General features: G+C 41.6%; 1 protein-coding gene across 1 annotated transcript; it reads left to right on the forward strand.

Annotated features, from left to right (window-relative positions):
- Positions 1 to 15,363: 15,363 nt before the first annotated feature.
- LOC135260344 (uncharacterized) lies at positions 15,364 to 16,772 on the forward strand. Its single transcript, XM_064345580.1, has 2 exons — positions 15,364 to 15,475; positions 15,658 to 16,772. The coding sequence occupies exon 2, from the start codon at positions 15,703 to 15,705 to the stop codon at positions 16,462 to 16,464; it is 762 nt and encodes a 253-aa protein (XP_064201650.1). The 5' UTR covers positions 15,364 to 15,475; positions 15,658 to 15,702; the 3' UTR covers positions 16,465 to 16,772.
- Positions 16,773 to 21,183: the final 4,411 nt, after the last annotated feature.

The raw sequence follows: 21,183 nt of genomic DNA on the forward strand, positions 1-21,183 counted from the left end.
AAAATGACATACGAACAGGCAGGCTTCACAAGCTACAGCTATGCATGGTTTTGGTGTATTTATAACTGCCTTTTTACCCTAAACTGCTTCTGTCTTTTATTTTTAACAACTTGTTCACAGTCTCTCTGTCACTTAAAGGCATGCCTAGCTGCTTGGGACCCATTTTATTTCCTTTGTGAGATATTATGTTCCTGAAAGAGCAGCCAGCATAACTGCCTCAGTGTCTCAAATGATCTTTCTCAGAGAACTGGCTGAGCCCTATAGCCTCATAGCCTCACAAGACTATAACTGGCTTAGGCTCTTCAGGAGCAGTCACAGTGAAGCCACGCTGTTTCTGGCAAAACTGCCTGGCACTGGTCCCACATCCCACAATCGGCTGCTTGTGGGCGTGTTATTTATTTTTTGACAGATTGTAGTGTTCATTAAATTTTGACTGGGTTTAATGTTGTGTTTAATTTTATCATTGTCCGGTTTGATAATATATATAAGGGTTTTGAGTAGGTTATTGAACATATCCTAGCTATCTTAGTATAGCCCTACATCAGTGGAGACTGCTGACCAGACTTTTTGGTATCCTATCTCCTGTAGTATGTCGTAGTGTGATTTTTAGTGTGTAAAAAAATAAATAAATGAGCTTCAGATCAAAAGTCTAACATAGGAAGAAAGGCTCAGACTATTTTTAAGGTCTCGATTAATGTTCTTTGTTGGCAGGTATGTTATGGACTCTCTACATGACAAACTATGCTGCCCTCAGTGGTACCTGCACTTGCTATTTGGCATGTAAGTGTTGTACAGTCCCTTCCTCTGAACCGCATGAGCAAATGGCTTCCATTGTTATCTACCACAGAGGTCCTGAACTGCACTTAAGTCTCTTTCCTGAAAGCCTGCCCACAGTTTACCATGCAATTATCATTCAGCGTGTGCATTCAAAAGAATGGAACATTACATGTCTAAATAAATAAATAAACAAAGTATTTTGAAATGAGCCCAAGGGACACATTTTAGAGGTCTGTCAGACACATACCCTTGGACCTTACATTACATTACATTGAGTTACGTCATTGGCATTTAGCAAAGTGGCTTGCGTGCAAACACAAATGCAGATATCAGGGAAAGAAGTGCAGTAATTATTTGAGGGGCAAAGTATCATCTCAAGGGAGACAGTGCAAGTGCAAGAAGAGCCAACTCGATTGAAAACTTTTCATCTGCGTAATTAAACGCTGAACTAAGTAATACCGACAAGAAAAAAACTTCTCTAGTGAACGCTACATTATGCAAACAAGAGCAAAGAACCGCAGTTCTAAATGTCAAATGTATCTGACCGCCTTGGCGTGGACCCATCTGCGTGAGCTTTACTGAGGGTGCCGGCCGCACACCCCGCCTGAAAGAGGAAGAGCCGTCATCGCTAACTGAGCCAATAGGAGGAGCGGGACACGGAGAACTTTTGGGAAAGTGAGAAACAAACGCTCGAAAGGACAGAGAGTGCGAGAGGTCCCCTCGAGAAAGAATGTCCCCTCTGTCTGGATCGCCCTCAGCTTGTTCGGCGGCTTCACGGGTCCGATTGAAGCAACCTGACCATCTGGCCCTTCCTAATGCACTCGCGACGTGTATTTGAGATTTTGGGCCGTGGCACGACGCCCGCCAGCGCTCCCAGGGGCAGGGCTGGCCGGCATTCCCGAAGGCCGCGGCCAAAACAGTCATTATTTTCGGCCCCCTACCTGAGGCATTACTCTCAGGACACTTTTTGTGGAGGTGTTAATGACAGTGTGGCAATGAGACCGCTTACATACCGTCAAATTAGTCGCGCAAGAGTAGCACTTGACTACAATTATCTCCCTCGGTTGCCCTCTGGCTGGCGTTCAGAGGAGTCGCGGCTGGTGTCGCAAAACAATGGATGTTTTTGTGCCTCGCTTATTTATTTGCCTCCGACTACGCAGCCCATTATCTAGCACTGCCTGCCTCCCTTTGATACTGGCGGAGTGTTCGCGTTGCATAGCCGGTGTCCTGATCAGAGAGCAGCAGCACTTGCATTGTCAGAGAGGAAATGTAGCCAAACTAATGCTGGAGAGTTCGCGTTGCTCCCAATATACAGGTGTATTGATCCCCCTCACTTCCCTCTGTTTCTTCTTCTGGGATATTTCAGATTGCATTGTACTGTATTTCCCGTTCCCATAATGGCCCTTATAAATCTACATCCAGGAAATGAACTTATCATATCTGGTCTTAATATAGAGAGACACTTAAAGGAAATAGTCTTAATATAAATCAAGCATGCTGGTACAGTGCATGTCCTTTTAGTTGCCCATATGAATCTGGGTCCAAAAAAAATGTCAATGCAAAACCACATTTACCAAATAGACTTCATAAAAAAACAACATGCCAATATATGTACTTCCTTCCTTATATCATATGAGTCTTTGTCCAGTAAACACACTTAAAATCATATTTAGTCTAAAAAGCAGAAATACAGTTAAAGGCAAATTGATGAATGTTAATGAAAATTAAGCAACCCCATATGATTGCCTATTAGTGGGCCATATGAAAAATAAATAAAAGTAAAACTGCACTGTCTTAAATATAGAAGCAGACTTAATAAAAATTAAACACATTGGTCAACATGAAATACCACTATCCCGCTCATATCCGGCCTGTGCGATTATTGATGCGATTACAGCTTTTGGCTTTTTTATTTGATTAGTTATATAATTTAATCAATGAGTTAATCAACCAGAACAAATGAGTTCATTTATCTATGGATTTTCACATCCAGGGTGAAAGTACTGGCTTCAGCAATGGCTTAACAGACAATGAAAAGTGCATAAATTCTGTGTGGCGATGCTATTTATTTTAATATATTACTAATCCAGTACATACTACTGTGGGCATTTCCACCAGCCGATGATGACGTTCATAGTGACATACAGGTTTCTGCAGCTCCCACATGATCAATTATGATAGTATATTAGAAAGCTGTCACGGACAAAATGAATGAGGACATGTTAATTTCCATGTGGGGCGATGGAGGGAGGAGGGAGGGGGGAGAGTCCAGAAGCAAGATTACTTTTACAATGTGAGTGCCTGTCTAAGATACCACACTCCTGTCTATCACACACGAAAAAAGTGTAACATGGTGTCAAAAAAAAGAAAAATTAAATAAAGCTAAGATGATAAGATCAAATGCAGAACTCATCACGTTAGCCTCCTTCAAAATGAACCCAGCTCCCGTGAGAGCTTCACTTTAAACACTGATGTGCATAAACAGTGCTTAAGGAAGATTATGTAATTCTGTTAATTATGGAGAGAGTAATTAAAGGTAATCCACTGCTGGAATATTGGTCAAGCATATTAGGCTATTTTGCATCATTTTAGATAAAATATTGATGATGCGTGCCTGCTGCTGGGTGGCTCATGCTGTTAAGTCACTGCTCTAACGCAATGGATGGGACCCACGACCCTGGATGAACTGCAGACTGTGCCAACACACGCCGAGCTTGCTTTGCATATATCATGGTAACTTTCATATTTCCAGTGTTAAATCAACTCTTGATGGTTTCTACTTTTCTGAGAGCACATTTAATTCCTCTTAGACTCAAATGAACTCAATTAGAGTTAATTTAATACTGTGGGTGGGGTGCTGTTTCGGTAATTCGGCTTACTACAGAAGTAGCACAGCAGCCAGCTAGCTATGTTTCTCATTTGCATTTGAAATGGACTGTCACAAATCCAGTGCACTTTAAAAATGAAGGGAGAGTATTTTTAGCAAGGAGCTCCCAACAAAATGGAAGGTTATTATATCTGAGAATGTCAGAATGAATTTATTGAATTACATACTGTAGCTAGCTGTATGGCATAAATATTGTGAAAGCAATTCTGATAGAGTGGATAGAAACGATTTAAATTCTGAAACGTGATGTGACTCAACTTCAAGTAAAATGCATACACAAAACTTGAAGTAATTGTCTTTTCAAAATAATTATGAATTGACATGATTTGTAGCGGAAATGGCAGATAACACAGCTAAATGGTTGCTCTATAAAAAAAAATAAAAAAAATAACGTGTAAATTAGCCTTTATCTTCCCTCCACAAGCAGCTAGCAGCTGCATGTAGCCATATGTTAAGTGGAAAACTGTCTAATATGCCATGTCAGGTGACGTGCTGAGTAGCTGGAAGGCACAGGCTCGTTGTCATTGCTGTGGGAACGCTCTGCATACGCACAGTACAGGGTCGTGCAGGGTGAAGTCTGCACTTTTACTTAGACAGCCTCTACAGCCTCTTAAAACTGCACCTGCTGCGCTCGGATACCTACAAGCTCTGCCTAGCAAAAGTGGAAAAAAAAAAAAAAAACGAAAAGAGATAGAAACTAACATTGAACCTTGAAACTGAAAATTAAACAGAACTATTAAAATTTGGGTTCCAGCCTGCAGGTGGGCAGGAAGAGAGGCCCGGAAGAACATGTGAGGGAGAGGCGAGAGAGGTGTGAGGAGTGCCCAGGATTAGGATCTGCCAAAATGTCTACCCATCAGCACGTTCCGCGTTTTGCACCGAGGTGTGGAGGACCATGTACAGGGCTGAGTGGCAGGCCTCGCACATCTATCACCACGAATGAGGTCTTTTATTTATTTATTTTATTATGAACTTACTTTCTTTCTTGGCATGAAGTGCCCCGCTTACAGTGAAAATACATTTCCTATATTTAAGATATTTCAGAGGTGTCAGGAATTGCCTCTCACAAGAGGCATCATAAAAAGAACGCATCCTTTGATTTTGAGGATAATGGTGATGATGATGATGTTCTTGTTGCACCCCCATGACCCTGACCAGGCATAAGCAAGTATAGATAATAGATGGTAGATGGATAGATCAAATACATATATGAAACGCTTCAAAGGTACCATTACATTTTAAAACACTCCTATGTATCCCTATGAGTTCTCATTACTAGTCTCATTACATTTAAAAATATTTTAAACTAATCTGTCGTTACGAATCTATATTTTCCTGTAGATAACATTTATGCACGATACATTCAAACACAGGCTACATATTTACTAATGTTCCTGCTGTATGTAAGTCTCTGCTGTCTTTCTTTGCCGGAAGATAGTCCTTCCATTTTTACAATATTTATGCCCGATCTTATGCACAAGAAATACAGTATATACTATAGCACTGCAGTATCAATTTTGAAAAAGGAATGTCTAAATCTGTATAACCCTCACTCAAACGCATAGATTATGCATCATTAGAAAATGTCCTCCCTTTTGAATTTATTGCCATTGTGCAGCCATTAAATTCTGTTTTATACGGAATGTTGGAAATTAAATCAGCAGCAAGTATTTTATTTTAATGTATGTGGTTCTATCATGTTCCTAGGGAGAATATTTTCTATTCTCCAAGCATTTCTAATTAGTTGAGCCGCTATCTGCAGCAGACAGATAAAACTGTTTTATTATTCTGAAAGCAAACCAACTGGCGCATTCTTAGCAATCATTCAAAATAAGATTTAAGGCAACTTATTTATTCATTTTGTTTATTTATTTGGCAGTTTTGTTAGATCATGACAGAGAAAAAAATTGTGAAGACTCAAAAAAGCTAAATTATGTTGAACACACGATTGAAGAAATGTGCAAACACATCTAGAACTTATTTCAGAAAATGCAAATAAATGTGTCAAGTAGATTGCATTCAGCAGAAGAGATGTCTCATACACTTCTGCTCAAACATCAAATTATAACGTTTACACTGTAGAAACTGTGTGCGTGCTTGTTTGTGATATAATATGCTGTATATGAATACACAGACGGGTGACCAATGAAAGGAAAAACCTGAATAAAATGAGTGGGGAAACATAATGAATGCAGATGCTTCCATACAGGTGTACTGCATGATACAATTAAGCAATTAACATCCTATCATGCTCTGTGGTATGTATAAAAAAGGCTGAGCAGGCCCAGTTGAGGAAAAGTGACTTTGAAAGAGGGTTCAATATTGGGGCACGCACGGTAGGAGCTTCAGTCACAAAGACTGCTCACCTGGCCAGTGTAGCAATAGGAACAGTGACTGAAGTTACATCTGCATTTAGTTCTATGGGAAAGACATTAAGAAATAGGTTCGGAAATTGTGGTGTGCAAATTATATATTTTTTAATGTTTTTATTTATGTACTTGTTTGTTGGGAATAGTCAATGTAACATTGTGATAAATTAAATGGAAAAACAGGTGTGTCACATCAAAGTTTAATAGACAAGGCTAATTTCCATCCCCTACTACAATTAGCAGTACCCGCAGTAGTACTTTAAATGGATATTGGGTTACCTTCTTAGAGGTTAGCTTGTTTAAGTTTTCTTTTTGAATCAGCACTGGCTTATCTCCTCCAGTCATTATCTGAGGGATGTACCATGATCCAGCCATATTCATTGCAAGCCATGGCTCCCCGCCCAGTGCTGGTCGCGCCGAACCTACGTCCCTTTTCCTGTCCGCTGTGCTGTTCCTTTCCCTTTAGTCTGGCCCTCCTCTGCCGAGGCCCCATGGGGCTAATGTGTTTCGGCCATCCACGCTGAGGCTGCCTTTGAGAGAGCGCGGAGTAAGAGTTCTTAATAACGGGCTGCAAGGTTTCTGAGTCCTGTGTCATTGCCCTCCAAAACCAATCTCTGAGAGAGCCGAGCAGGCCAACGATCAAGGCCCGGGCTTCCTTCAGTGGGCTTAAACACAATTTAAAACTCAAAAAACAAACAAGGAAAAAGAAAAAAAAGATCATTCCTTGCATCGGACTTAAATTCTGCCACTTTTTGTGGATGCTACAGAAGTTTGCGCTGCTAGGCCAAATAAGTAATTATTACATGCTACTGCAATTCATTTGTATTTTTACAGCGTATTCAATGAAGTACTTACGCACTCACTCTTCGGGAAAGATTGTCTTTTCCCTCCTCTTATCAGCAGTTGCTTTCCTTGAACTCAGAATTGAAAGCTTTTAAAGAAAAAAAAAAATCTTAAATGTATTTCTTTTACATATAACCATCATTTTAAAAAAAGCATACAATTAATTCATGCCATGATTCCATGCTGTTGAACAGAGCTTGATTTTAATGAGTAAATATTTATATTGGAGCGATATCAAAGTATTTATATAAGCGCCAATGACTGTGTCATATTTTCTGCTCCTAGATAAAAACATACAAACGCACAAACAAACAAATGCTCCAGTTTTATATAAAAACCAATCGACTTGCAAAGTTTGAGTTTGAGGTCACTTTTGGAACAATATGCCTCTGACAGCCCTTGGTCCCTGAAAACTTTCTATTGGCTGGTTCAGATTTCATTTTACAAAATGTTGTTTCTCAAGGATTCGTGTACAAAGAAATAATGTTTGGGCTGAGAGTAGAGAGGAACCATCTACATTGAAGACCAAGGGAACAGAAGGATGAGCCATTTCCTCTAATCAATACACTGCATAATTCATCTCCTTTATGCGGAACAAGACTCTGGCAACATTATCTTTGTTTTGCCAAGGACAAGTGATCGAGCAAGACAGCTGGGAGTGAAGGGGAAACAACTGCATTTATTCATCTTGTGTTATCTGCAGTCGCCCAATCTCTCCGTCCCTACCATTAGCTTTCCAGAGGATGCACAGGATTTATTAACACTAACTCTCTCCCCCTCTCTCTCTCTCTCACTCTCTCTCTCTCATATATATATAATCTCCATTGACAAACATTGGCAGTATAATGGGTTGTATTAAATGTGGTACTGTATGGTGTATGATTTTCAGGTGACAGCATACTTTTGGAAATGCAGTGTATACATGTACACTCAACAACAAGCCGACAACCCAGAAACACATGTTCATCCATATTGATACACATGTGCACAGTCAAACAAAAGAGACATGGGCATGCACACACACCGGCACTACATTCATACAGACAAAGATATCAGTGTACATAATTCATATACTTGCACAACTGTGTCAGGATGCATGGTCGAAAGTACAAACTATGTTTGGAAAGCACTGTCAGAAAATGGATGTCAAAGGAAAAACAAGGGGTTTGTGCCACATGGGCCTAAAGCTGCTGTACAATTACACTGACAGGAATGAAAGAGACATCTTCCTGGATTTAGCTCACATTCGTCTGCAAACTTTGATTGAAAGGCAGTTGCAAATGAACACTGACAAGGGATGGAACATAAATAATTTTAGAAACAACAATAATGACCACTGTATATATATATTAGTGCCATGAAAAAAAGTATTTGTCCCCTTCCTGATTTCTTCTATTATTGCATATTTTTCACACTGGATAATTTCAAATCTGCAGACAAAATGTAATATTGCACAAAGGGAACCTGAGTAAACACAAAACACATTTTAAAAATGATTATTTCACTTATTTAATGAGAAGTTATAGAACACCCACATCATCCATTTGAAAAAAGTAATTGCCCCCTTAAACTTATTAAATGGTTGCACCGTCTTTAGTAGTGATAACTGCAACCAAACGCTTCCTATAATTTGATGGCAGTCTTTCACATCGCTGCGGAGGATTTTATTTTCTTCTTCTTTGCAGAACTGCTTTAATTCAGACAAAGCGGTAGGTTTTCAAGCATGAACTGCTAATTTCTGTTCCTGCTACTGCATCTCTATTGAGTTCAAGTCAGGTCTTTGACTAGGCCACTCCAAAACTTTAATTTTGTTTCTGTTGTAATCAAAAGTGCAGATTCTCAGCTTTGTGTGAGCTGTGTATGTTTGTGAATGTTTTATACATTTTGGCGTACCCATGTAGAAGTTACAGCGTTTTGCATACATAGTAACCCCAGTACATGGCACCATAAAATTTGGAACAAATGGCTTCACAGGTGTTTCTGATTAGTCAGGTGTGTTCAATTGCTTCCTTCGTGATTTTGATTGATTGTGCAGTCTGTTACAGGCATTTGTCAACATGCGGACCAGAGTTGTGCCCATGAAAGTCAAGGAGGCCATTATGAGGCCGGGAAATAAGAAGAAAAAAAGTCAGAGACATAGGCCATAGCATAGTCTTACCAAAATCACCTCCTTGGAATATCATTGAGATGAACGAGAGTGCTGGCTCAAAGGGTCAGGTATGCCAAGGAAGTTGACGACTGAAGAATTCTCACCATAATGAAGAAAAACCCCGAAACACTAACAGATCAAAAATACTCCTCAAGAGCGAGACATGGATGTGTTGCTAATTGGGATGGCAGGTGTGACCTCATTTTCGGGGCAAAATAGCTCAGGAGGTAAGAGTGGTTGTCTGGCAGTCGGAGGGTTGCCAGTTCGATCCTCCGCTCTGGGCGTGTCGAAGTGTCCGAGCAAGACACTTAACCCCTAATTGCTCCCAACGAGCTGACTGGTACCTTGTATGGCAGCCTTTCACCGTTGGTGTGTGAGTGTGTGTGAATGGATGAATGAGAGGCATCAATTGTAAAGCGCTTTGGATAAAAGCACTATATAAATGCAGTCCATTTACCATTCACCATGTAAACAGACATAATTCAAAAACAATGTATTCATATATATATATAGATACATTGACAATGGATCTTACAACATGGCTGCATTTCCTTCGTGCTGTTCTAAAGGTAACTAAACATTAATGGGGGTGAGAGGATTTGAATGCGGGGTGTCTTTTTTCTATACATGCTGTGTGTAGACCATGTTGCAGTGAGGTTGCATCACCACTGCACCTCACTCAGGAAGGCTATCACAGCTTATACATTGCAGATAACTTTTGACCATGTTACACTGCACCTTTGATGTTCATGATACTATGCAATCGGGCCGGGGCTGCCCAATCCTGTTCCTGGAGATCTACGGTCTAGCAGATTTCAACCATAATTTGGCACACCTCATTCTACTAATTAGTAGCTCAATGAGCTCCCAGACTGTTAGATGAGATGTGGTTTGTTTGGATTGGAGTCAAAACTTAAAACCTATATAAAAATACTTTTCAGAAATGAGAGGGGGAGAAGGAGAGCATTCAGTACCGTGAGAATGCGACATGTCTATAATAAATTCTTGCTTGACAGTCAATTTTCAAATAAACCTTGAAGCCTTTGAAATACATCCAAGACTAACATTTCAAATGCAAATACTTCATTGCGTACAGAATGCATTTGACCTCAGCGCTGTGTGTAAAGTGTGTGGATGCATGCCTTGGGTACCCTGGGGTGTTTCACCAAAGGGACACAGTGAAGAGACGCCCATTCTCCAACCTGCCTAAATTCAAATGTGCCACGCCACCTTTGAACACCCTGCATTCAGTTAAAATCGCCAATGAAGTCCTGGTTCTGATAGGATGAGTGTAACAGGACACACAGACACACACACACACACACACACACACCCACACATGCACATCTCCTGAAAGGGTCATAAAATGCCTAACCGAGCTGGGTCTCCAACCCAGTTTGTTTAAAGTCTTAGAGTCAGACACTGCAATCTTTGTCATGGATCGAAAAGTGTCATCTTACACAAAAGCCAGACACATTCTAATTATCACAATCGCAGAGCTCTGCACTGTCATCGTCTGCATGCTAAGTCAATGCATACTGAAAAAGGCACTTGCATAACACTTCAGATATTGAACCTCTGTTTCAACCAGAAGGATACATGTTCTAATCCTGATATTCTCAGCCAGCTTCAGGAAACCGCTATGTCACATCAATGCATTGCTTTGAGAAGGAGACTTGCTGTTCCACATGTACGACATAGTGGGCCTATTTTTGCAGTGCACAGTGAATGGTGGATTGCTTTTTTGTTAGCTAGGCAGAAGAGAGACCTGACTATTCAGGTGCCCAGTATTAATTTTGAACAGACACTAATAGTGCTCATTATAGCTCTGTTCCATAGGTCGATGGTAATACCTTAATAAGGTATTTATTTTGGTGGGCTTCCAGGATACCCCCTGAGGAGATGTTAAAGGTCCAGAGGTATTCTGGGTAAAAAAGCTTTTCTGTTCAGCACCTGGCTCTGGCCCTTATTAACCTCAGAGCATCACTAATAAGCAATTAATGCTTATGGGAACTCTCCTTTGGCTATTTCCACCTTTTGAAGTTGGTTTGGAGGTAGAACTACAGTTCCCTTTTCTTGTGGTGTCTGTGCTCACTGTTTTGACTGTTTAGCAAAGATATGAATTTTGTTCTTCACAATTTTTTTCCTTCTTATGTTATTTAGATGCTCATTTCAGATGTTCTTTAAAAAAGAAAAAGGAAAAAAGAAATGAAAATAATTGGTGGTACCTGGTGCTTGAAATTATGTCTTTTGAAGTAGAAAAGTCTGTCATGCAAAACTTTAGCTGGTTCAGGTCTAAAAATCCATCATCATCATCATCATCATCATCAGAGTCAGTAATATCATTGCCATCATCACAATGTCACAATAAAGCCTGATCAATGAATTCAAATAATGAAAGTGGAGTTATAGAAATTATGAGCTATTACACCACACTGAGATGCAGTCGCTTGCCAATTTTGCCTCAGTTTACACAGTAATGACCATGCAACAGACTGGATAAAACATGTAAGACTGTAAACTGCAAACAATGTGAATAAGCAGTTAACCTCAGGCCACCAATAATGCCGCTATTATAGAAGGCTGCAGAGGAACAGCCCAAACTTGCTATTAAGGTGCAGTAAAACAAGAAATTCACCCCCAACATCCACACCAAGTTTTGCAATAGAATACATTCTGATTGCTACCCAACAGCCATGATTTTTCTTTGATGTTTCAACAACGTTTGCAGATCAGTCTGTTGTCTCTGCTATGAATTTGGATGTGACACCATTAGGCTAGTTAATTAGGGGCAAACATTTGATCTCACCGGATGTTGCATCTAGTCGTGTACGATGTTATGAAGACAGCAAAGCAGTTCACAGGGAGTCTTTAATTAGCACGTGTTTATCAAATCAGTCTAATTAAGCATTTCAGCTGAAATCAACAGTATTGTTAAGTGGAGCCCTATAAGAACATTCAGACACAAATGAAATAAAGTGAGCCAGATCTCAGCCAGTGAAGTCACTGTCACGGTTGAGGAGGGTGGGACGCAATTGCGGACCAAGGGGATCTAAAAGTTAACCCTGAGGGATAACCACCAAATCGCTGAGCGATAGAAAGGGAAGGGGAAAAACCAAATAAAGAGCAAAGTAATCGCTCTCTCCACTCACAGAAACTTCTGTCAGCGGGCTCAGAAAACTAAAAGAAATTAAACACCGCCGCAGCGTAGCTGCCCAAAAAGAAAACCCCCACTAGAAAAACAGAGTTGGGTCCCTTACAAAAGAAAAAGGATATTCGCTGCCCGGCGGGTAGAAAACAAAAAGAAAACTAAAGAGACGAGGGCAAAATGTCCTCCACAGCGCAGAGAGATCACCAACTCGAGAAGAAACTAAACGGTGATCAAATCAGGCAGATAGGATCAACACGGTAACTCCTGCCGATTCTCACACCCCTACACACTAAGAGTCTGACAATGAGTCTGCGCTGAACCCCAGAAATCAGGGGCTACATATAGGCCTCCTACACCTGACCCTCATCAGGGACAATTAGCTCAGACAAATACCTGTGAGGTGCTATCACCTCACCATAGTACTCATACACCTGCCCCTCGTCAGGGTCAATTAACCCGCAGAAATCAGAGAGAGAGGTGCCACCACCTCACAGTCACACATCTCTGTATCAAAATACATGGATAATAATAATAATAATAATAATAATAATAATAATAATTTAGTTTAATCATCTCAGCTGTGATGGCTTTTATCTGCACTGTCTGAGTGAAAATCCATTCTAGTTAATATAAGCTTCTCACTAAAGTAGGCTACCAGACACCTATTGATATTCCAATTGCTACATTCACCTTGTAATCAATAAACATCTGCTCAAAACACTTAAATTCACTTTTAACCCTTTTTTTCAGAATTTGTAGCTCCTGCCAGATCTCATGTCTTGCCACAGATTCCACGTCCTCTGTAGATGTAGGAGATTTTCAGACATGGCTTCTCCTCTTAAGCATGTGCCACCGGCTGCCTCCTCTTTTCTGCTTACTGCAGTCCGGCAGCTGAGCTCTGGAGCCATTGAGTGTGATAAATGTGCTTTGAGTGCAGCTGGTGCATGAACACTCCAGGTGGCTGACTGGCCCAAAGAGTCGCTTGTTCACAGCGAGGTTAAACTGAAACCCTTTCTCACTGGGCGATGCTATGAGGAGGTTAAGCAGGGATCTCAGCCAATCAGGGTCCGCTACCCTACAGACACACTGTGCTCCAACACAGTGATGAGGCAATAAACAGCTTACTAACTAACAATCAGCCATTTAACTAGCACACAAACCTCATAGAGAAGGTACACTGCTTTATTGAGCTGCCTTTTGCAAGTATTGGTGATGTGTCTGCTAAATAACACTGTTCGGTGTACTCTGTGTTCACTTAACTGGAAAATATGCGAATGTACAAGTCAACACAGACGTTGGTCAGTAGTTCGGATGTAGTTTGGGAAGAGATTGCTTGCAGACTGTGATAAAGTATGATACCAGCTGCGCATTTTTGCATATTTTCTTTCCTCATATACTCCAAATATGTAATCAGCGACAGGACAGGTATATGAGATTTGCGTGCAATGTGCACTGGTACCCTTCATCAAGTTCTGGTGTTTTAATCGAATGAAAAATCTGACCAGCTCATTCAATTGTTTTATTGCAATTAGAATGCCCACCATTTTTTCTACCTGGAGGTCATATTCATTTTGCTTGATTTGATAAAAGCCCAATGCTCTACTGACTGTACAGCTGCGTCTCACAAGTGTGTTCATCAGAATGGCATAGATGTGCTGAAGTACAATGGAGTCTTTCACCCTGCCCTTATGCCTCTTGCCATTTCAGCTCCTGTTACAGACATGCTTTCAAACCACAGGCACAGAGACAGGCTGTGACCTTTCCATTAGTGATAGTCAGCAAGGAAAGGTGAGAGTGTGTCTATATATGTGTGTGTGTGTGTGTGTGTGCGAGAGAGAATGAGAGAGAGAGATATGTGGCTTCCATTCAATATGGGGAAAACGATGTAAAAATAAAAGAAAAAATAACATTAGTTGTAGCAGGAGTAGCAGCGAGGACCTGAATGGTGATTTCATGTTACTACTGGCTCAGGCCATTTCAGGCTTGGGTCATGCTGAGCCCTTTACCATGGCGACCCTTAATGGGTGATGTAGCACCCCCACTGATGTCCCCTGGTAACACTGGCGTCACTGGGGCCAAACTGCATGGCTTCTTATGATGGCCTTTGTGTTCTGCCCGTACATCAGTGTCGCACGGCTTGAGTGTACCTGTCAATTGGGTTTTCAGTCTTAATATACACCACTGAGTGACACCCCTCCAGGTCATTTATTTGGCATAAAGGCTGCCAGTCAGAAGTCTCACTTCTGCACATGAATCAGTTTGGCGCTTCTCAGGGCTTTCAAGAGGAAGTATTGAGACGCCATGTATGCTATCCGGCAAGTTACACCTTGGCGGGGCGTGCCCCATACCTATACAGCACCAAGAGTTTGGCACTTTTCAGGGTTTTCTTCAGAAATAAACACAATGAGCACAGACTCTCAGCCCTTAAGAACATTAACAATTTTCTAAGACATGCAAACAATTAGTGATCGTGATGTGCTTTTCGTACACCCAAAACACTTGATGCAGGCAATTGTTCAAGCAATATGGTGTAGTCATTTTACAAAATATTTTAATTGCAACACATCTGAATTGCAGATCATTTTGTTGTCAATAATCTTAATGGCAGGTCTAATTTCACAATCATTTTCTATTTCCGGAGTCACAGAGCGCAGCCTAATCTTGCCTGAATACACACAGGGGTAATCAATTTATTGAGGATGTAGATTCACAAAAGAGAATGTTAAAAAATGCTGCAGGTGAAGAACTGCTTTCGCCTGTTTGCTCCACCATCTGCAGTCTTCTTTAGGTTCTTCGCCACCCTCTTCAAAATGGCTGCCATGCCAAATACAAGCACAGGTAAAGCCACACCTGCATCTCCAGTAGCACTACTGCATTAGAACTAAAACGTAAAGGCTCTCTACCCTACAGTAACATTTGCTTGTGCAACCTTATCAGGTTCATTCAGAACTACCGCCCGGTATCTCTCCTCCCTTTCCTATCCAAAACACTCGAACGTGCTGCATCTAACCAGCTCTCTGCTTATTTCTCTGAGAACAACCTGCTTGATCCCCACCAGTCTGGCTTCAGGCCTGGCCACTCGACTGAGACTGCACTCCTCTCGGTCAGTGAGTCACTCCATGCCGCACGAGCAGCCTCCCTCTCCTCTGTCCTGATTCTCCTAGACCTCTCCGCTGCATTTGACACTGTGGACCACTCTACCCTCCTGTCCTCCCTGGCAGCAACAGGGATCCGCGGCACAGTCCTTGACTGGATTGAGTCCTATCTCTCTGACCGCTCCTTCCAGGTTGCCTGGGCGGGTAAGGTATCACCACCCCGTCCCCTCACCACCGGAGTTCCCCAGGGCTCAGTCCTTGGTCCCCTTCTCTTCTCCATGTACACCAGATCCCTTGGCCCTGTAATATCTGCCCATGGCTTGTCCTATCATTCCTATGCCGACGACACGCAACTCTTTCTCTCAATCTCCCCATCGGACACACAGGTCCCCGCCCGCATCTCCGCTTGCCTGAGGGACATACAGAGCTGGATGGACAATCACCACCTGAAGCTCAACCCGGGAAAGACAGAGCTAATCTTTATTCCTGCTCTATCCTCTCCCCTCCTCGACTTTTCCATTTCCTTAGGGGACACCGTAGTGACATCATCACCCTGCGCCAAGAATCTCGGAGTGATGATGGACAACAGGCTGTCTCTCTCCAACAACATTGCAGCAGTAACCCGGGCATGCAGATTTTTCCTATACAACATCCGCAGAATCCGCCCCTTTCTCACCACCTACTCAACCCAGCTCCTGGTCCAAGCAATGGTTCTATCCCGCCTGGACTACTGCAACTCTCTTCTGGCTGGACTACCGGCATCTGCCACCAGACCCCTGCAGCTCATTCAGAATGCTGCGGCTCGTCTGGTCTTCAACCTCCCCAGACACTCCCACGTAACTCCCCTGCTCACTACCCTCCACTGGCTGCCTGTTATAGCTCGCATCAAATTCAAAACATTGGTTCTAGCATACCAGGCAGTCAAGGGATCAGCCCCAGCATACCTTCAAAAGATATTCAAACCCTACATGCCAGCCAGATCCCTCCGTTCTGCTACCTCAGGACGCCTAGCACCTCCCCCTCTTCGCACCTGCACTTCCAGAACACGTCTCCTCTCTGTTCTGGCCCCACGATGGTGGAATGACCTCCCTGTGGAGGTCAGAACAGCTGAGACTGTGACCCATTTCAAACGACGACTGAAGACCCACCTCTTCAGGCTGCACCTCTCCCATCCCTTCCCCCCCTGTAAATGACTAAACTTAGGGTTGTAACTAGGCAGCTGTTTAATAGGTGACTTAGTTGATGCGCCAGTCTTAACGACTACTTGTATTTTTATTTATTTTTATTTTTCCATAGATTGCGTTGTTGCCGTTCTCGTTGTTAGTGTTAATCAGTTTAACCACCAGGGTCCAGGTTGAACTATGCGGTTGTTCCCTGTACTTGGACCGGTACTTCTCTCTAGGGGTTTCGTCATACTTGTTCCTGGTTATGGTTATACACTTTGTTGTACGTCGCTCTGGATAAGAGCGTCTGCCAAATGCCTGTAATGTAATGTAATGTAATATCAATTTTGTCTGCTCAATTATTTTATGCAGTCTCAGTTTGCCTTTTTGTCAGAAAGATCAATAAAACTTGATTTATTGTGGATTATTATTTCTGCATATTATATTACACCAAACCTCTATTAATTACATTGTACTTATTATAATTAATGAAAAGCTAAAAAAAAGCTAAAACCCAAGCTAAAATCTGCAGGGAGTACTTTATATGATGAAGTATGTTTGGAATCGAGGCAGTTACACTTGACCCATATCTCAAAAGTATGCGTTTTCTAACAGATTTATTGCTCTAGATACACTTTCAGTCATAATGCTTAAGGTTAATTCAACAAACAAGGGAACAGTGGAAGCTGTCCCGCCCCAAGTATTCCTATTGAATGTATGCCCCTCTGTGTTTAGAGTCGTGCCTGAGTCGGAAAGAATGAATTGAACTTTTTTTATTCAGAACTTGCCAATGTCACCTTGTTTTGTTCAATATTCCACTTCCTGGCATGACTATGACGTAACAATACAAGAATGATCTCAAAGAAATAATAAGAACTGGCCTCATTTTTCATAAGGAATTAGCATTTCAGCTTAGCAGTAACATAGGAACTCTCTTGATTGCTCGCATAAACACACACACACACACACAAACATTTATGCGCATGTATACACACTCAAAGACATTCAAATACATTTATAAACCCATTCTAACACACACAGGCACACACACATTTTATCTGTCTCGTTTGATTTCATGAACATCAAAAGGCTGCAATATTACAGTGCATCCATAGTGTCTTTACAGAGATGCTGTCAGGTCGCATCATTTGATGCTTCACACAAGGAGAGTATGGGCCCTATTTTCCGATCAGCACATGGCGTGTTGCGGGCTGTCGCAATGGGGAAGTGGTATTTTCATCACAGATTTTGATGCACCGAAGCCACTTGCCAATTTTGTGACTTGCCGTCACCGAAGTGGGACGAGAGCCACTGTTGGGTGTGTGTCAGTCAAGATCTAGCAGTGCGCTGCAATTCTGGGGTCAACATAGTCTGCGATTTGCACCCTCGCCACCAACCTGCTCAACCTATGTCCACAGCCCAAGTTGCAGCCCAGCATACAGCACATTGCTTACTGTATTTTGGGGCTTTTCCTTGCAATTCGCACTGGATCATAGTCTACAGAGCTGTGAAAAAGTTTTTGTCCCCTTCCTGACTTTCTCTATTATTGCATATTTATCCTACGGACTGCTTTCAGATCTTCAGACAATATGCTGTATAATATTAGACAAAGGGAAACTGAAAAAACACAAAACACATTTTTTAAAATGATTAATTTAGTGAAAAAAGTTATCAAACTCCCGTATTACCCACATGAAAAAGTAATTTCCCCCTTAGTTACTCAATTAATAATTAGCTTCAGCTAATTGAACACAGCCTGCCTTGATTGCAGACAGCCCTGTTGAATCTGAACCTCACTTATATAATATAAGAACCTAATCAGTGATGTAGTAGCCACCGAGTTTCTACAAGTACACAAAGCCATGATCAAAGGAAATTCCAGAGATGAGAAAAAAGTGGTGTTAAGTAAAAGGAAATATGACATTAGGATTATGGCATTGCCTACGGTTTGAGCAGTGTGCTCATCGATTGAGGTCAAGAAAATAGCAACATTCGGAAGTCAAAGTCAACAGTATATTATATATGCGCATGTCAGCATTTATATGAATGTAAAACCAAGTGGGTTGATACTGTTTATTGCATTAAAAATTCCAGTCACAGTGTTACACGGCATGCAAGTAAGACACTTCTCTGAAGATAATATTTAGACTGAGAAAACATTTTCAGATCTGAGAAAGCATTGCATATTCTTGGAAATCCACCTGTCATGTGATGAGCACATTTGCCTGAACAGAAGCTATGTATGGCACAGCACCATTTTGAAAAGCATTCTGTGTTGGAAAGCGCTGTCATGAAATGTGAAGCTCAGGGAGCTGTTGCACTTCAACATTGACTGTCCCTGTTCTAACAGCCCATTAAAATGTTAGTTTTTGTCTGGAAATTAATGCAGCTTGTCAAGGATCAGAGGGCAGTAACATTCATCCATTGACTTCTGTTGACTCAGAATAACCACATGGGAAATAACATTGAGTGTGAGTCAATTTTTGACACGTAAATAATTATGATTACACAAATGGCTCTAGCAATAGAATTGCTATAATTATAACTAATAGGCTTTGCAGGTTCACCCTCACAAGTTTGCCTAAATAGATTTTTCATGGAGATGGATGATTGCTGGAGCAGTCCCAGGTTAAAGTGCACACTCAGGACTCCCCTGTGGGTAACACAGCAATTTGGGACAGGAACCCATGTCCTCCAGGACACCATAGAGCTTTAATAACCACAGTGTGGGAGTGCTCAGCAGATGTATTCAGCTCTGGGGTGCAATGTGTTTGGGGGACCCGATGTGGCCTTGCCTGAGGAAGAAGGTTTGGTGCCTTTCCTATTATGCAGTAGACTGAGGTTTGCCTGTGATTTCCGTGAGTTCTATGCATGAACCATTGCACTAGCCACTCTGTGGTTTAGCCTGTGGCAGGTATGTATGAGTTCAGTGAAAATGCAAATGTGCAAATGTTCCTGATAACTAATTATTGGAATCATTTTCCCTGTGGTGTTTCTTGCAATGAAATGTAGCTTACATTATTTAACGCAACATTGATATGTTTAATACAGAAAGATATTCAAACCAAATAAATATGGTTTCCATACATCTTGCTCAGTAATATAATGGCAAAGCCTTAGCTGGGATTGGAACCTGCAACCTACAGGTTAAGATATTTGAACAGGTCCCCTATTGACATGCTCCACAGGTGCCCATACCCCATTCGCTGAAAAGTTCATGTAATGCTCACAAACTGATTGAGCATTTAGCCGCTGGATTTTATCAGCAGGAGGAAGGCATGCGGAATGCTGATTGTAATCTCAGCGGAATTCCAGACTCCGGTATGCCACGGAAAAACCGCGGGGTTAAGTGAAAGGAAATGTGACATTAGGATTATGGCATTACCTACAGGGGGTGGAGTAGGAGGCGGAGCCCACATCTGCTGGGGTTTAAAGGCGGGTTAACAGTATGACAAATGCACAGATGCTGTTTCCAGCTCAGAAGCTAGAATGGCGCTGACTAGCTAATAGCAAGTTTATTCTAACAAGGATACCGTACAAATTCAGAGGCTCTATTTTGTTAATAATAATAATAATAATAATAATAATAATAATAATAATAATATTATTATTATTATTATTATTATTAATTCCAGTATTTATTTTGCACAAACCAAAACAGAGATGTGCTTCTTTCCACAGGAGACCAGTTGATTCCTGGTTGTGTGCACCTTCGCACAAGCTGTGCTACATCACGAGAGGACGGAATGATTTTTGGAGGGAGCAGCCATCAAAGCAATTATCTCCCCGAACCCTTCTCGCGGGCAGGCCATTTGACTAATTTACCCAAAATGAAATTTACTTCAAAGCATCTGCCTGCCTTTTCGCACATCAAAATAAGTGGTGTGCAGTGGACTGCGCACAGTCCGCCTCGGCTCTTTGCCCCTGAACACACTTTCTGCTCATTTCTTTCAGAGGGAAGAGTTTCTTTTCTGTTCTGGAATTAACCAAAAAATCTGCTCCCTACATGCCTCTGGAAGATTAACTGCTGTGTTCTGTGTCTGGATGAATGCCACAGCTGATGGCTCCATCCGAGGCAGTTAATTGCTTTTCTTTCTCTGTGTACTCCGCTGATGGGAGCGCGCCATGCAATACCTCATTAAAGTTAACATACTCAGCCTGTCCTGTAAATATCTGCTCGGATGTACGACAGCCTAGCTTTCTTAAGACGCTTATGTTCTATTATTTATCCATTTATTTTCGATGAGCGTGATGGTGAGACGGTGAGTGTGAAGGTAAAAATAAAATACGTTCATTTATCCACCAATTTTCCACCATAAATCACTATCTCTTTGTGACAATGAGATAATTATCAAAGGGCATGGCCTGGGTTTAATCAAGATTCATCCTTAAATTTGAATTACAATTAAATTTAATTATTATTGTGTAGGTTTACTTCTGCTGACTTTAACCCAAGCAATTTATCATAAGAGCAAACCATAGGTGTTTCTTATTTCATTCATTCTTACCCATTCTCCCCCCGTGTGTGTGCGTGTACGCGTGCGTGTGTGTGTGTGTGTGTGTGTGTGTGTATGTACATGCACGTGTGTGTTTGTGATGTTTGAATACTGTCTCCTACAGAAATGTATGCACAGGGTTGGAGGCTTGGGCGGGAACTAGCTCACTGTTCACAGGTGAGATCAATCCCTTCTTTCCCAGGATTCCTTTGGGTAGGGGGCGCCAGGGTTAATCATGCCCAGCCTGGAGACG

The sequence above is a fragment of the Anguilla rostrata genome, chromosome 8 (assembly GCF_018555375.3).
Source record: "Anguilla rostrata isolate EN2019 chromosome 8, ASM1855537v3, whole genome shotgun sequence".
NCBI classification, from domain to species: Eukaryota; Metazoa; Chordata; class Actinopteri; order Anguilliformes; family Anguillidae; genus Anguilla; species Anguilla rostrata.

Coding starts and splice junctions, on each gene's coding strand:
- LOC135260344 (XM_064345580.1), top strand. CDS start 15,703: ATGGACAATCACCACCTGAAGCTCAACCCGGGAAAGACAGAGCTAATC.